This window comes from Nomia melanderi, chromosome 3 (genome assembly GCF_051020985.1).
Source record: "Nomia melanderi isolate GNS246 chromosome 3, iyNomMela1, whole genome shotgun sequence".
Taxonomy (NCBI): domain Eukaryota; kingdom Metazoa; phylum Arthropoda; class Insecta; order Hymenoptera; family Halictidae; genus Nomia; species Nomia melanderi.
The window spans coordinates 13,758,742-13,777,040 of NC_135001.1; the positions used below are offsets into that span (position 1 = coordinate 13,758,742).

An 18,299-nucleotide genomic window follows, 5' to 3' on the forward strand; every position below is an offset into this window, starting at 1 on the left:
GGAACTTATCAAGATCGAGCTGGTCCTCGAAACCCGTAACAAGCTGTTCGGCCGTCGCCGATGTTTTCCGGTTTGTAATTAGCTAGTTTTCGTCGCACGAAAACATGGAATATCTGCGAACTGCACGGACCATTGAACCTATGGGGACGAATATCGACATTTTGGTGAGATCAAACTTTCATATTGGGAACACTAAGTTGCAAACAAATGATTTCATTACTCAAACAGCAAAATAACATTGTACAGTTTCTTTTCTCTCTATTATTTGACACTAAAACTACCGTACAGTGAAACTGACATTTCGAAATTGTTCTACAGAAACTGATTGATTAACTATTCAGTTTGCTTTTTCGTAAACCAATTCCTTTCATCTACAGAAGGTTTTGTATATTTTAATTATTAAAGATGAAGGTTGTTCAAGCTCGAGAGTTACACATGTTACAGTGAAATCGATGAAAAAAATTAATATAGAGTAGCAGATTCGTTCATATATCGAAGGATCTCTAATGACTCAGAACGCACTACGTATAGTAGAGCTCTCGGTATAGAAACAAACGATAGACGGCGGGCGACGCCCGTCCGCAGATCATGGAAATAACCAAATCACGGATCGTGGAATTCCGATCGATCTCTAATATTAACGAATCTTCGTCCGCAAAGTATTAAAGAGAAATGTTCGAGCTACTTTATGATTTAATTACGAGCGCAAGGAACATTTTTGTACACGTGGCCGCCGCGTCGCGCCGCGCCGGGTGAATCCTTTCGATCTGCTTTCTCCTTCATTACGCCCGCGGGCAACGTTGATTGAAAATTAACACTTTCTCCCGACGCTGATCGAGACACGTGGAATCTGCGGGTTTCACGTGGTTTTCGTGACCTCGGTGCATTATTTTCGTCTAGCGTTGTGTAATTTGTATATTAGGCTGGTTATTGTTAGAGTTATAGTTTTGTAAAGTTACTTATAACTTTCGTGGGACCGGCTTTCGTTGATATTTTATTATTATTCTTTTTTTATTCATTGTGGCTAACGTTAAAAATTTATTTGTATTATCAATTACTGCGTTGCTTTACGTAAGATCAGATAGATATGATGGCAAAAATTACATTGGAATTTATAAATATATATATGTTAAATGTCATAAATATTATAGATATCATAAATATTACAAATATTACAAATATTATAAGTATTACAAAGATCATAAACATTATAAATATTATGAATATATTAAATATCAGGTTGTGAAATACTTGCAGACTGCAAAGTAGCTCTGCATCCCCTTGTATAAAACATTCGAGCCGTTTAAAAGGTACGACTTTCGAAACGCGTTTCTTGCAGCACGAAGATCTGGAATCCGCGATTTTTAGTGGCTAATTCCTGAATCCTGAGTCGTGCAATCACTGCGAGATGTAACATTTTCCTCGGATAGGAGAAAGGCGTCCACGTAAATACCGAGATAAACCAAATTCTTCCTGGTGAACGTCGATTAATTTAGAGCGTCTCTGCAGCTGTTTGTGATTAGTACTTTCTACATGGGTCTTCGGTGATGATGATTTCATAATTCAGGTGCACGGACATCGGCGCGATACTCTTTCGATCAGCATTTAAAAGGAGCAGCTGTTGCATTCAGGCGAACGTGTAATCGGTCGATTCAGGAAGTCTGCGTTTCCCTTCACGAATCTTTTTCCCGTTAATACTGGAACTACCGGATCAGTGAAGATCACCCATTACTGAATTATTATCTTACATTTACTGAAAAGATGAGAGACTCTTCTCTGAGAAGTTAAGAAATTCATTTAACGATGTGCAAACAAAATTATAAGTCAATCGAAATCTGATAAAGGAGATCGAAAAAGAAATGTCGACTTAACTGATCGGTATTTATTATATAATGTTAATGGACTGAATAAAATAATTTTAATACCAACGTAAAAATGTGAACTTCTTTTTGGGTTGAAAGAAAATGAGTTTGAATATGCTACTTTTGAGTTGCTAATTAATTTTCAAATTTTAAATATGTATGTTATACATTAAAATATTCATGTACTCCTTTGATTCATTTCCTTTATTCAGAAGACTCATGCACATAACCCTATTTACTTATTTCGATAATAAATATTAGTTAATATTTATTACTAATTAGAATTTCATTTCTTCTTTCAGAAGCAGCGCAAACAGATACTAATCCAAGTGGAACTGTCCATTATTCTAACGGACACCGTTTGTTCGCAATGAAGGTGCGTATATCAGAATTCTATTTCAGAATAATCCTATCAGTTCCGATAATCTAATTAATGTTTCATTAACTGTTTCATACAATTATCATTGCATTCAAGATTTATATCTTTTTATAATTCAATGAATGTCACATAAAAACTTCGACAAATATTCTTTTAATTGGCATAATAACTTGCATACCAAACATTTTAAGTGTTACAGAAATTGCGTTTCAAAATATTCCGATACCAATCGATATTATAAGGTTTCTCTACCGAACAGTCTGCTCAATTAAAGCGTGTTCGGTTTTACCAGTAGGGAAGTTTTGTATTTTAATTTTCTAACCGCTGTATATGCGTTCTTCATATTTACAATTAAAATGCAAAATAGTTGAGTCGCCTGCAGCGTCGGTAAAAGATAAAAAAGAAAGGTTGGATCCTATAAGAATATAGGATTTCTCGGTTTCCTTGTGTCGCAATTATTGACACCTTTAAAGGATTGAATATTGGAAATGATTTTGAAAATAAATAGTTTCACTCGGATACTTAGTGAATGTCTGAAGAAACTGAAAATAACCTATTGTTACAATTTTTATGCGGATTACATAGTAATCACAAATTATCACAAAGTAAAGTGTATATTAAATCTGAAACACTTAACACGATAAATTCATTGTCTTTGTAGACATTTATTACGAGAATACGCGATGAAATTAGTCAAAGCGACTGGGACTAGCTATTGATCCAATTACATTTCAGTCGTGAATGCAACAAATACATGTGTGGGTGGTAAAACTAAAATACAACAATTTCGTATTAGCAAAGTTGAATAAGCTTTAACCGGACGGACTGGAAAAGACAAAGATCATTGCTAATTACGGAACGAATGGATAAATTCGACGATAAAACGCGACCGTACGTTGGCAAAAATGCTAAAAGTAGGGAAGCACAGGTGTAATCGCGGCCGGGAATCGGCGGTACCAGTTTTAGATCGAGTTACCGTGTACATAAGCTCTTGATCTTGATACGAGACGCATTCACAGAGCGTTCCCAAGAAAATCGAGGCCATTCCTTGTTGCCTGAACCGTGTTGTTTGCGGGGAACAAACGCTTCCCGAATGCTGAAACTTCAACCATCTGTCCGCTTGACTGACCGCTTCACGTGTACTTCGATGATTCTTGGTATCAGATTACTCGGAAAGAAATTACATTGTTACCAAGCTGATTTATTGTAAATAATCAATTCAGTAGTTCAAACTTTAGAGTTAATTTAAAGTATACTGCACCTGTTTAGAATCTGCATCCATTCCGCTTTCGTTTTAAATCGTGAAAGGGTAAGAAAATTTGTAAGAATCACTCTTTGAACTGTGGACGTAAAAGAATCTATTTATTCTAATTAATTTTAATTTTTGCCAATGTAAGATTCAAGAAAAAAAGTTTGTGTTCAGCGAATAAATATCTACTAATTGGCTAGTCTATTTTGGAATACGAAGAAAAGCTTGAAATTTAGTGGATAGTGTGATTAACATAATAATCCCATGAAAACAATTATTAGTAACTTCCCACTAAATTTGTTGTTAACGCATAGTTTGTTAGTATTAGTAGTAACAGCTATGAGTTCATAATTTTATCTGAATAAGATAGTGTAACGGTTTCTTTCGGACTTTTTATTTGAAGGGAAATTATTCTGCTCTTCAGTGCGTCTCGGTTGTTGAGAAATTTATTAATATTCTTCCGGTAAGTAGACTGTTCAGTGAAGAATCGAAAAACAGTAATCTAAAGGAAATTGATGTACACGGAGCATTTGAAGTATAAGTTTTCTGTTCAGTAACCGCGACATAAAATCTTCTCCTAAGTTGCGGCTGTGATTCTCCTTTTTGCCGTGAATTGTTGTACACTGCGAATAATGCATCCATGTGTACATGTGTTACGTATCCGTTACATTCAGACTCGAGTTATCTCCACATTGTTGGAACTCTATGTAATCTTCAACTATTACGAGAATCTATGCTTTATTCCGTAAAGGTCTTTCATTTTACAGTTAACCTCCATTTCATGCTCTATAATGTGCTCAGTGGCGGGCAATTCGAATCGAGATTTAACCTCTTGTAGAACACTGGCACAGAGGGAGAATTAATTTCCTTAACTACTTCACTATTCCATAGTTGAATTTCGTTAATTAATTATAAATTATTGATAATTATTTTTTAAGTAAGACATAAGATCTTCGAGTTAACTAGTTAACTGCGTTTGACGAATATACATGTCACCTTAAAGTTTGAAATGATACTAATTCTTTTAAAGGTTTGTACCGGTGGCCGGTGTTAAAGGCTTTGACTTATGTGCTTCACATGTAATATGTATTTTACCTCTACAACTCGAATTCAGAAGAAGGTTAGCCTTCAAGTCGAAGTTCACATTTGCACAAAATCCGAATTCGAGAATTGTATTATAGTATTTCTATGTGAATCGATATCTTCTGATATCTTCTGAATCCGAATTGTCCAGATGAAATGCACATTAAACGCGAGGCAAATAATTCAAATTATAGAACTTTTATGTTTTAAATTGTTGAGGTAAAACACTCGTTAAACCCGAGACAAATAATTCGAATGATAGAATTTTTATATTTCAAATCGTTGAGGTAAAATAAATATCAAAGCAAATGTTCAATTATAGGAGTTTTTACGGCGCAACGAAAGAGAAAGAAGATATTTTACGAGTTACGAAAGTTCAACTGTATCGTATAAAATATGCAAAACTCCCGTAGCAGTGAACGCGTCGAACAAGAACGTGCATAAAGCTACTCGATTCAACGTGTTTCGCGAGACAGATAAAATCATAACCGCTAGAAAAACGCGACACCAGCAGGGGCAGCGTAGAACGTGCCAAGAACCACTGACCTAAAGCAACATTTACCTACGAAAGAGGCTAATATACCCGCGCGCTAGATCGATTGTATGCATAACCGTGGATCTAGTTCGAAGGATTCTGGTTAACGAGCGCGCGCAGAAATTCATCTACGGAATTACTATAAGACGTTTGCGTGGGAATTTCTGGCCGCTGTCTCCTCGTCAGCGTGAGGTAACAGATACGGAGTCGGAACGCGGTTGCATCCTGATGATCAGTGGCGAGGAACCGACGTAAATAGAGCAGACAGTAGCCCAAGACTGGGAAAAAATATTGATACCGGTAAATAGTAATGATTCTTGTTCGGTCTGTTTGACTCGGGCGTGAGCACGGTTTCTTGATATTATTCAACTACGTTTTTATCAACCCTTGCGGTAGCAACTGAAATGTCTGCGTTTGTTCAACCTTTATTGTTCCCACATTTTTGCGTAAATTTCTTATTTCTAAGGCGCAAATCGAAGCGAGAACGTTAAAGATCCGAAGCGATTTTATTAGATTTTTGCAAGAACATAACAAACAATTAATGTTACTATAATATACCGTAATAATAATATTACTGTATTTATAATATTTACGAAACCAGTCAATTTGACTCATATCGAATTTTATAAACATTGTTTGGTAAATGTTTGAATCGATTTTCATTAATGCAATTACGCAAATATGTATCCTGATTATCTACTTTCAAAACTGTAATTTCCAAGATCTAAATGAACGAACATCAATTTTTCTAAGAACGGGAGAACAAAATGTATAGTAAATATTTGTAAATCCGTTGATAACAGACGTAGAAGAAATTGCTAAACCGCGTATCAGTTTGACATCCGCAAGGCAAAACAACGAAAATCCTTAATCCGAATATTTGTTCAAATTTCAGTGTCGAAGCAGATATGTTTCTCTACTTCTCTTACGTGAAGATGATTTATTTTATGTTTGCAAATGATCAATCTAACGCGGTGACATTTTCTGCGAAGAAACACAAATCATCGATCCAGGAATACTAGAAACACTTTAAACACTTTAAAGCTATGCTCCATGAATTCTCAGCCATCCCGACGATTTCAAGCAACGGACACCGTCCTGTAATTGGCTGAGATTGCGGGGACAGTTACAATTCGTTAACGAGTTCGATGAGAATTGATATTCCTCGCGGCATGCACAACTCGATTGTTCTCGTTCTTTCTTTCCTCGCGTGCCTCGACTCTGCTCCGACTCCGATCCACATTTTACCGTTTCTCAGGTGCCCGCGTAACATATGTAACGGGTGGACCTCGAAGAAGGTCGCCCCATAACGGACAATGACTCGGACAAAGTCGGATCTCCCGGTTTTCACTCTTTTTCTGATCGGTCCACCGTTCACGAGTCATCTTCTCGTTTCGTCACGACGCGACACGCGTTTCGCTTCAATTCCTCAATGACCGTTGGAAACATTCATAAGAAACTGAACTTCTTGCTGTCTCAGTTAAAGCTGTATTATTCATCACCCCTTGGTATACGATATCGTGTTAGACTCGTGAGAAAGATTTCAAACGAAAGTTACTAAAGATCAATGTAACTCGATTCGTTTGAGATCAAGTTCAATATTATTTCCCTATTATCAATTCTTATGCTTGAAAATAAACGTAGATGCAGATAAACATGGAATTCTTTTGTTTTAGTAAAGTTTCGATGACAATGTAATTGTCTAGTGAACCGCAGTTTGCAGGCCCTTAATCTAAGCTTGTTTCAAGATTAACTCTGCTACATTATTCGGGTCTTTTTCGACTCAATAAAATTCTCATTTTATTTTAACAATGTTTTCATTTTAGTTTTATTATAATGTTATCTTGGTTTCATTTTAACAATTTTCTACAGTGAGTCACACAATGGGTTAACACTAAGCTTATCGACGTTTATTGTACAATTCATTCTGTTCCTAGCAAAGTTCATATTCGTTCATTCGGATCATGGAAATTAGGAATTTAAAATAAAAATTAAATTAAAAAAGTGAAAATTCACATGAACATTTAGCATATAATATTTATAAAATTCAATATCTGCCAAATTGGCGCATTCCGTAAGTCTAGTGTTAAGGTCCTTAACATTAAGGGTAACCTTAACTTAAGGGTTAATTACTAGAACGACAATGTACAATACGAATGATCATTCACATTAGATTCCAGTTACAGTCCAGTGCTCGATCGGATCACTGAACTGAAGTGCAACTGGACCAACGTAAACCCAGCGTTAAAGTTATTTCTTCGGTCGCCTGCGCGATGTTCCCATTCCCGACGCATTCTGCGTCTCTATTCGCGCCCGTTGCCGTTCGTTCCTCTCTTTTTTTTCCATTTGGCTAGTTTCGTTGCCGCAATCTCGGTCTCCTGGAAAATTTGTGTCAATTGTCCGGGGGAAATAAACAGGAGGTTTCATTCGGGGAAACGTAAAACGCGGACGGATTGAATGCGCGATGAAGTCTGGCCTTAATCGGTGGACACGCAAACGCGTTGGATGTTTTTCCGGAACGGTGATACGATTTGAGAAAAGGTGAATGTACCTGAAGAAAAAAATAAAAACTACGGGAACACGTGTGAAATTTGTTTATAAGAAGGCGAAGTAGAAGGTCTTTTATTAAAATATCATATTTATCTAACTTAGTTTTATTGGATTTTATTATCATGTCGTAATGTTTGAATTATTATGTAATAATTATCTAATATTTTATAGTTACCAGAATATTTACTTCACGATTTTCTCTTTCTAAATAATTGTTTCGAGGTATTTCAATTTCATTCAATTCATTTCAATTATATTGCAATTTCATTCAACTCATTTCTTTTATATTGTAATTTCATTCAATTCATTTCAATTACATTGCAATTGCATTTCAATTACATCACAATTATGTTTCAATTACATTTCAATTACATTTCAATTACATCACAATTATGTTTCAATTACAGTTCAATTACATTTCAATTACATTTCAATTACATTTCTAGTTCATTCAATTCATTCAATTCATTTCACTTACATTTCAATTTCATGTATCGAAAGTTGGGAAAGCTTCGAGTTAATTAATTAAAAAATTTACTCGAGTCTTATCCTTGTAACTATTTCACCACTTTTTAAAATGAATTCAAGTAGTAAACAGTTATGAATATCCCGGTATTCGTCGTTCACGTTCTCAACATGGATGAATCATCTCTGATGCATATCCGGAATGCACAAGCGTAAAATCTGTTTTAATTCACATGTTTCTCGTTCAACGATATCGCGGCTGAGATTTAATCATCGATAACTGACAGTAGATACGCTTGCATTCCCTTTATAGTAAGAGGAAATTGTCTTAATTTTTCAAGAGCGACGCCCAATTCTCATTTTTGTTTTCCTTATGGCGAATGATACACGGTTTTACGTATATCGCAATATTACAATGCTCTTAATAATATTGATTACCACTAATTATTAATATTAACTCAGAAACAGTAATTAAACGCTAAATAAAAAAACGATTAATACATATATTTCCTTTTAATCGTCCACGTATCGACCATCATTGCGTATAACTTTTCTCCGTTTGCCGATTCATTTTGTCGAATATTTTCAGAAATGACAGTAAGATGAAAATTGAAAAATTATAAAATTAGGAAACTAAAAAGTTAAAACGACGATGTGACCTAATATTTTTACAGTACCATGATATCGTCTCCGCGGAACGCTCGATCCCATCGCTAAGTTTACGCCGATCATGTGCCGGGCAAGGGCTACACGGCGGATTTCCCTCGTAATGTTCGGTATTACATAGAGATAACCGCGAAGCAAATTACGTCGCGATCCTTTAATACCGTGGGTAGTAAGCAGAAAAGACGGATTGCGACTCCGTGAAGAATCCACCGAGGAAAAACGGTTGGGAAGAGGGCGGAGGGAATCCGTAATCGAGGAGGAAGCGTGCAAACGCGCGTAGTAATAATGCAATAATGTAACGTACCTACTTGCGCCATGGTAACCGAGAAGAGCACCGTCACGCGGACAGGAAGAAGAAGAGGATCGGTTGGATTCCACCTGGCCACCATGCAACGTGTGATATCCACTTAACCTTCCGCTGGCCAAACGCATTTGTCTCGTTAAATATTTTTCTTGCTTGTAGGACGTTTACAAATAAACCATAATAAAATGTCAGTTATCCAATCATCTGGTCACCCGACTTTTCATTAAACGAATGATCGATATTATGCGAATGTCTTACGTATAGTCGCTTACATATTATAGTCACTTACATATTCGATTGAATAGAAACTTTTAACTTTTGTTTGAATGAGTTTCAGTAAGGAAATGGGGAAACAGCTAGATTGAGGAATAATAAATGTTTATTCAATAACTATTTGTTATTTATTCATTATTTATTAAATACTTATTTATAACAAGTACTGATAATGAATACTTATTCGTTCTTTTAACTTTCTGTCCAATCCAATCAGTTTGAAACATCTATAATCTAGTATATACTCTGCAGCTCTCACGTTCTGAGTCAATCCATGAAGCTGAAAAGTCACAGGGGCAAGGGAACTCTTCCACTCACGACGCTGGCCGAGCTGCGAGATAAGTTGAAGCGCGCTGCCGAGTCTCCTTGCCTCTCTTCACTTTTGAGCCACAGGCCGGCTTGGCTAACGTGAGATCCCTACAGTAAAGTAAACGTGCACAAGGGCAGGGGACTCGACCGCACGCACTTCCTCGGTGTTTGCAAGAAACAGTATATACTCTAATCTGTGTTACCGGGATTTCGTAAACATAAGAAGCCAGCGAAACGAAATCCAATAACAATGTTCGCCGCATCTCACTCTGTCTATGAATTATTTACATTTTGGATATCACAGGCTATTCACCTCAGTTGATTCGTTTCAGTGTCGTACCCGCGGAAATGCTTGCGGCAATTTAAAAAATATGCGGTACTTATTGTAATAGATGTATTTTTTAGTGTGCTACAGAATTTTAATCCTCCATTCGTTCGCACGCCGAGACGCAAAAAGTTGGGAATTGCTGCAGTAACTATCAATCACTGATTTTGTACGGTTATAAAGTGTGGATTAACCCTTAACTGCGGAACTGAAGTCTCAGAGGTTCTGCGAATCTCCTTCGTTAGGTGATAATATTAATATATTTGATACAAGTAAAATTTCATTGCGCGCATTCGATCAACATAAATGTTCGGTTACGAAAAAATATCGAAATTTTTCTGGCTTTATAAAAAGATTGAATGGGACACGTTAAAAGTCATTCCGCTAACTAGCAAACAGTTTTTTCGTTCCTTCCCCTAATATAACTAGTTTGTTCTTAAATAACCCATGTTAAACAATCCATAAAATAGTGTTGTGTTTACTTTATCCTATGTTTACCGTAGAATATAACGATTGATGGCAGTGAAATAGTATTTAATTTAAACCCGACAGAATCCAGTAATATTCCTTTCTGTTAAACTCGTTGAAATATGGAAGAAATGTTGTTCAAGGAACCATGTTTCTATTGTTTAAACGAATGTTCCCGCTACTAAATCGTTTCCCAACGTCGGAGAACACGCGTACATCGCGATCAAGATAGAAGAAACTATTCTCCGCAACGGGAATTCAGATTGAATACTAAAAAGATTACGCTGATACAGTCTGATAGCGATAAATCGAACGCGGATAAGATTTCGTCGCGTAAAAATAAGATTAGCATCTCTCGCAAACTGTCAAGCTTAACGAGAGGAATAGGATCACGCAGAGGATCGAATACGCGAATAAGATTCATAAATAATTCAAACATCGTAGAACTCGGTGCTTTCCCTTTTTCCGCTGAAGAATCATTTGCAGGGTATTCGAGAAAGGACCGAGCACTTTATTCGCGAATAAAGTCTTATTAAAAAAGGAATTTTTTACGCCGTTGAATTCTTCTTGCTTACAACGTTTGAATTCTCAGATCTCCAAATGAAACGTTAGGCTAATCATCGGACGCACTTTATACGAGCAGCTTAGAATGATACTAGTCTAACTCGTATCTCTGAGTTCTCGAGAAGAAAGGCTTTTGCGAAATGTTCTTGGATTAATTGAACATTACTATTACGATTATTAATATCAGTAGTCAATAACAGTTACCAGTAATAGTGAACATTAATTACTACGAATAATCAATCGTAATTATCAGCAGTAAATAATAGCAATTACTAGTAATAACCAATGGTATCAGTAATAATTAACAGCAATTATTAGTAATAACAAATTGTATTAGTAATAATTAATAGCAATTACTAGTAATAACTAATGGTACTAGTAATCATTAATAGCATTTACTACTAGTAATAACCAATCGCAATTAGACGCTAATAATTCAGAGTAATTATATTATTAACAATATTATAATATCTATATTTGATGAATCCAAAAAGATTCCGCAAAAACTTTCTTACTCGAGAGCTCAGAAATAGGAGTTCGACTATTATTCTGAACCACTCGCATATTACTTCCCCGCTGGTTCATAACCGTGGCGAATATTGTGCAGCGCAAAAACAATTCAGAAGCCCGGGGTAGAAATAAGATATTTGTTTCTCGTACTTTCGTTCACGAACGCCTTGTTCGCTGGCCGGTCGCGCTCATCGAAATGGAATAGCTTGTCCGACATCGCCTTCAGTTATTTCGCCGGGGAAGAATCATGGGAATGGGATAGAATATAATTGACGACAAGGGGACCCGTCTTCCGATCGGATTACGGTAACCGTGTTTATCGCGGCGAATAACGCGAATGACGCCGACCGGCGCCGCGTATATCAGGATTTTGGAGAAAATAAGATTTTCTCTATCTGCTTTCCCATAGGAATTTCTATGGAAATTTATGTTGTGGTTCCGTGTATTACTGTACCGCTGCGATAATACAACTTTGCCTAGCTGGTCTCCCCTGGGAGATCATCTACTTTCTCCGAAAATTTATTTATTATTGTAATGTAATTTTATAATATAATATTGTATCTACTGTTAGAATATCGTATAATTTTATTTCTATTTTGAATATTATAAAAAAAGTAGGAAGTCGATGAAAAGCGTGTGTTTGATAAGCAATGCGAACAATTATTTATTTAAAAGAGATTTCGAATGTAATGTTCGAATTGAAGTGCATATAATTGTTTAAGTGACATGATTGGGAAAGGTGAAGAAGCGGCTATAAAGTTCGAAGAATGTGTTAATTAATTATTCTTGTTCGATTTCAGCACAGAGAATCGGAAATATTGGATATCGATGCGTTGAACAACACCAAGAGAGCGGGCAAGAAGGTTCTATTCTTCAATCGCGTGCCAAAGGTGGGCTCGCAAACGTTTATGGAACTGCTGAGGAGGCTGTCGATGAGGAATGGCTTCTCGTTTAACAGAGATCGTGTGCAGAGAGTCGAGACCATACGTCTTGCGCCCATTGAACAGGTATTAAATACATCTGTATTCACTGAATGTTAACACATAATAAATATTTATTATATACTAACAAGAATTATAATGTAACTACAATACTATTCGTTTTATAACTACGTCATCCATCAATTATGAGCTTTTTGTTTTTGGTACACTGTCATTCAAGAAATTTTTTAATAACTTGAAGTGATCAAAACTTCAACTCTTTTCATTTTCTAAAAGTTATTTTGATATACAATTTTAACTAAAACTTTTCGGTATGATTTTTATAATAAATAATGAAATAATTATTTAATAAAGTATCAACGAAGATCGCGGATATTTGAATAATTTGTAAGAAATGGTAGTACTTTTCTAAATCTTTATTCGTAAACTTTGGATTTTTTCGATTAGGGGAATTTGTTGTTGGTAAAATTAGATTGTTTAAGTGGGATACATCTTTTAGTCGACAATAGATATTGGTACAATAATAAAATTGTTTCCGTTGTTTAGTTGCAACTCGCCAGAATGGTCAGCAGCTACTCGGAGCCATCCGTATACATAAAGCATGTGTGCTTCACCAACTTCACAGAGTAAGTTTCCTGCAATTAGTTACAGCTCATTAAATCAGAATTCCATTTGTACTTTACATCCACCGAGCAATCCACTAAATTCCGATGCATGCACACAATGCGCTATATCGAGGGTAGCGTGTTGTTCTCTTAAAAACTACTAAAGAAAATTAAATTTTCTTCTTCATACGCTGAACCATAAAATACGGTCTTGTATATAACGTAAGGGATTGCAATTTACAAACACTAATACATCAAAAACAACCAATAACAGAATGATGCGTTCAATTTTCAACTTCACATTCAATCATTCTAAATCGGTCTTCTCTGAAACAAAGAATCGAATAAGAAATGTAATACCAAATACTTTATTCATTTGTTCATATGGGAATATTTTTATCTCAATTGCATTACTATTTTAAATCTCGATTTATCGAGATCGTTGGGAAAAAAAGAAATATAACAGGACAAAATCTTTAAAAATCGACATCCTCCAATTCGACAGTCTCTCGATCATTCGAAGAGAACGAGAGTAACAAAAGCTAATCGAAAATAATTGAGATTCTCGAATTCGCCAGTCTCTAAATCGCTGAAATAAAGAGAAAACAACAGACTATGGTTTACCTTCGACTCCTTGAAGATTTGTTCCAGTGTCCCTCGTGTTTCAGAAAGAATCGTCTAAACGAGAAGGGATAAGAACATTACCCGGAACCATTCTAATTGCAAACCCTGCGGCCTATCTGATTCTCTGTATTTTTCTCTCCGCAGGTTCAACTTGCCGCAGCCAATTTACATCAATATAGTCCGGGATCCTGTCGAGAGAGTGATATCCTGGTACTATTACGTGCGAGCGCCTTGGTATTACGTCGAGAGAAAGCAAATATTCCCAGACCTGCCCCTGCCGGATCCCAATTGGCTGAAGAAGGACTTCGAGTCCTGTGTACTTAAGGCGGACCGTGAATGCAGATATCTGGAGGGCGAAATCCACGAGGGGATCGGCGATCACCGCAGACAAACGCTTTTCTTCTGCGGGCACAGCGAGAGATGCACGTACGTGCTTTTAACGCGAGACTTCCTGTATACTTACTTGCCATACCGCTCTTCTTATTTATCCCCCTTTTAATATCGAAAGTAAATACTTGTAAAAGGGAAATCGACGCTTCAACCACCGGATGCATAAAAATCACTCGTTTAGAACTACCCTTCTTTTTTTACAACTGTTCAAATTATATATATAAAATGAAATGAATATATTTTGCCATTTCGAATAATACCGGAAGGACATGAAGGTAATATAATAATACGCAACGGAGTAGAGGAAGCGTGTAAAAAATACACAAAACGAACCCACGTATTCCTGACAAATATGTAGGATCATCGGTAAAAAGGGATAAAAAAGCAGCAAAATATAAAATAGTTGTTTACCGCGTGAAACGAAAATATCAGAGAAAGAGAGTGTGAACTGATACTTGTGAGGATTTGTTAGGAATTTGAAAAAATTAGTCCCTACTTCTACCAATTGCATTAATTCTTTCTATCAAATTTCACGTGATCAGTCGATAACTAAAATTAACAAGGGTTAGGGAAACAGAAATTTCATTTGCTAAAATTATTTATGCGAAAAATTCGACGTTGATTTAATCGAATACCTGAAATTATGATTTTTTTCCATTTTTTTTTAGTCCGTTCAATACAGTGGGCGCTTTAGAACGAGCGAAGATGGCCGTGGAGAAAGACTATGCGGTGGTCGGTGTGCTCGAGGATGTGAACGCCACCCTGACAGTATTGGAAAATTACATACCACGATTTTTTCGCGGCGCCACAGACGTTTACTATGGTAATCTTCTTGTTCTACTGTTTTCATCTGCGGTTACGTTTGCAATTGTTCAATCTAGTAACTTACAATTACAGCAAGACGGTGGCATATATAATAGATGTATCTATAGAGCGTTTGACTATGTAAAGCAAATATCTTAACGCGTTTGCTGCTATCATTTGTTTCAGCGACAATCTTCTGAGTTACGATATTTTGTTAAATACAACGAATCTAAATAAAATGTTGAACAAATGAAACTAGAAAGAATTATTCCTAAATGTAATGTCATATTTTACAACTTTAAATAACAGTATCTATAGCAATAATTTCATAGTTTCTAATGTAAAGTAGCGAACTTGTTAAGGGATGAGGCTTTTTTCATATTTAAGAAAACATCTATTTAATATTTAATGTTCAAATTATTTCATATTTAAGAAAATTCGTTACCAGTTCATTCACACCTAGCAAAAGTAATGAAGCTAACCAAAGCTAAACTAAATTTCAGACGAGGTGAACGCTTTCACAAGAATCAACCGAAACTTTTTCAAGCCCCCAGTCAGCGAAGAAGTGAAGGACATGGTGCGCAGTAATTTCACGAGGGAAATCGAATTTTATCAGTTCTGCAAGCAACGATTGCACAAACAACTGAGGGCTTTGAAACTGTCGAAGAATGGACAGTTTCCTGAAAACAACAGCTTATAACGCCGTCTCAGAATATTAAAGATGGTGAAATATTCAATGGACATGATTCAGTCATTCTCCGACAAAATGGACGAAGGGGTTGGAGAAAGTTCAACATTGTCTCAAAGAGAAGTTGGAAAAGGGGAACAATATATCTTCGCAAGGAGAATATCCCCGATTGAAAAAGAAAAAAAAAGTGACAGTAAAGAAAGAATAAAAGATTCACGAATAATCGTTTCCTTTAAAGAAAGCTCGCGCGATTCAAGATGGTCGGCGAAGATTCACTGGCGCGAGGAACCAACGTTCCATGTTAGCGAACAAGTATTCCGATAAGCGAGTATACGTTGTGATTGATGAGAGTGAGTGATTCGAACTCGAACGGGACACTTGTATCGAGTGCCGTTTTTACTTTGTGATCGTTTATCCTATATTTTCTATCGCGTAACTTAACAAGACAGTGATGTAACCGTCGATTACGATGAGACTCGTAGATGTACACGGATGCGAGGCATTAGTCGTATTTTATTTATGTTTGTAAAACCATGATTTCCGCGCGTGTTTCTGAACATGTGAGCGTAGCGATGTTAGATTATTCATTTTTCTTCGGTGATTTGAGGATCCTTGTCAAGACTGATCGAAAGGACAGACATTGTTTTTGTCGGTGGGTACTTAAATAACAGCAACGAGAGAAACACACAGGGTAATCGTAGGATACTGCTTTCCAGGCAACTCTGCCGCCCCTTTTTTTTATCGTCGACATAAGGCGTTTTTTAAATGTCCAACTGTTTCACTCTTTTTCATAATAAACAGCTGCCATTTCGAAATACACGAGTTTGTTCTTTGTTCACCTTATAATACAGCTTTCGATGAGAATTCTATCGAATTGAAAAGCGTAATCGTCACAGAAGTTATTTACAGAAATATGCGAAAAATCGCTGATTTCTTAGAGATTATTATATTATAAGACTTCGATGACTTTCAAGGTTGAACGATCTCCATTTTTTCTTCCATGATACGTGGATACTATAGTCTAGATCATCGTCCTAATAATTAACGAATTAGTAGCTAAGCTTCGATGGGACTGGAGATCATTACTTAATCAATCTTTAAATATATACAACTGACGAACATATTCGATTATTTTCATGAAGTGTACAATCATATTACAGAAAAATTGCAATTTAAGCAGTAATACTTCTATATATTTTTCACTATTGCAAATCGTCGCTATAAGTAACGAAACGTTTGATATAAAAATACACTGAATGGATGAAATACATCAGACAGCGTCATACATATAGACGAGGTTTTGAAGGATCAGACGTTTGTGCAATGTACAACAATGATAAACACGAGTTCTTGTTCTTCTTGTAGCACAGTCAAAAGTCTTAAAAATACACGAGGAATCTTGGCCTATCGAAAAGTACAGTTCAGCTATTTTAAGCTATCTCTTATGACTAGACTTCAAACGTTATACATATTCACGATTAAAAAAAGAAAATTTTATAACTATATTTATTTCTTAATTATATTCGAAATGTATACAAAATTTATGCAGGACTTAATTCTTTGCAACAGACAAATTTCCGTAATCTACTTATAACTATCTAGCTATTCTTTAATCTCAAATTAAAAACTAATTGATTCTTTTTTATTCATTATATTAACAAAAATACGTGTTATCTACTGTATAAAACAGTTATATAAATTCTGCTGATTAAATGATCACTTTAGTACTTAGATTATCACTTATATCGCTGTATTTCGCAAAGGTTTGATTAATATGCTTTCCAATATGAACGTTTTTAATATAAGCAAAATTTCATTGATACCACGTACGATTCATGGAACAGTCGTTGTACTTCAAACCATCGGCCCATGTGATAAACTTAAGGTCTAACCAAGACCTCAGATTGTCATGTCACGTGTGCAGATAATATTCACCAAATTATTTTCCTTCCGAAAATACGAACTTTCGATCTACTGAGATTAACTTACACCATTTCTTTAACAATTTCACGCTATTCCTGATTAATTGCTTGAACTGTAATCTAATTAACGATTAACGCTACAGATTTATGAACTTACGAATAATTTGAAATTACAGTCTTACTTTGATTTCAAAATAATACAAAATAATTATTATAAACAAGTATAATTATGTAAATTCAATTTATAGCTTGAGTTTAATCATAGCTCTTCAAGTTGAAAAGTAACTTTTAAATATGTTTTTTCAAAATAAAGCGCACTTAAGATTGATTCACTGATAATTTTATAAGAAACTATTTATAAATTTACTTAATCTCGTAAGGAATATTAAACTTCAAAAGTAAACGTCCCAAAACATCAGCCACTTCAAATCTGTCTTACCTAACAAAAACATGTGTGCAGAGACCAGTTCAAAATTTATTTTAAAAAATCATAGCGTAAGTAGACATTTTTTAAATTCTACATAAACAAACATATTTTTTTAGAATTCAACCTTCAATTTTCTTTCTAAATCCGATACCGACTAACGTTAAAATTCTCAGATTCATTTATTATTTTTCAAATCTTCTTTTACTATAAAAATACTCAACGCGGATGCTCTATAAAAGTAACAATTCCAAAATATTCATCCGTATTTCAAAATTACTAACAACAAATAAATCGCAGTTTCTACATTATTAAAAAATGCGAACCAACAATGAAAGAAAACCAGAATTGCAGAAAAT

General features: G+C 35.4%; 1 protein-coding gene across 2 annotated transcripts in view; it reads left to right on the forward strand.

Annotated features, from left to right (window-relative positions):
* The window catches only part of pip (heparan sulfate 2-O-sulfotransferase pipe), a 90,562-nt gene extending 73,944 nt beyond the window's left edge, over positions 1 to 16,618 (forward strand). The window contains exons 3-8 of one of the 2 annotated variants that reach the window (XM_076365787.1): positions 2,165 to 2,238; positions 12,343 to 12,549; positions 13,030 to 13,109; positions 13,857 to 14,138; positions 14,771 to 14,925; positions 15,410 to 16,618. In XM_076365787.1, the coding sequence (XP_076221902.1) occupies positions 2,165 to 2,238; positions 12,343 to 12,549; positions 13,030 to 13,109; positions 13,857 to 14,138; positions 14,771 to 14,925; positions 15,410 to 15,606 (995 nt within the window). In that variant the 3' untranslated portion in view covers positions 15,607 to 16,618. The remainder of the gene's footprint in view (positions 1 to 2,164; positions 2,239 to 12,342; positions 12,550 to 13,029; positions 13,110 to 13,856; positions 14,139 to 14,770; positions 14,926 to 15,409) is intronic. The other variant, XM_031990358.2, reaches the window with a different exon arrangement.
* The last annotated feature ends 1,681 nt before the right edge of the window (positions 16,619 to 18,299 follow it).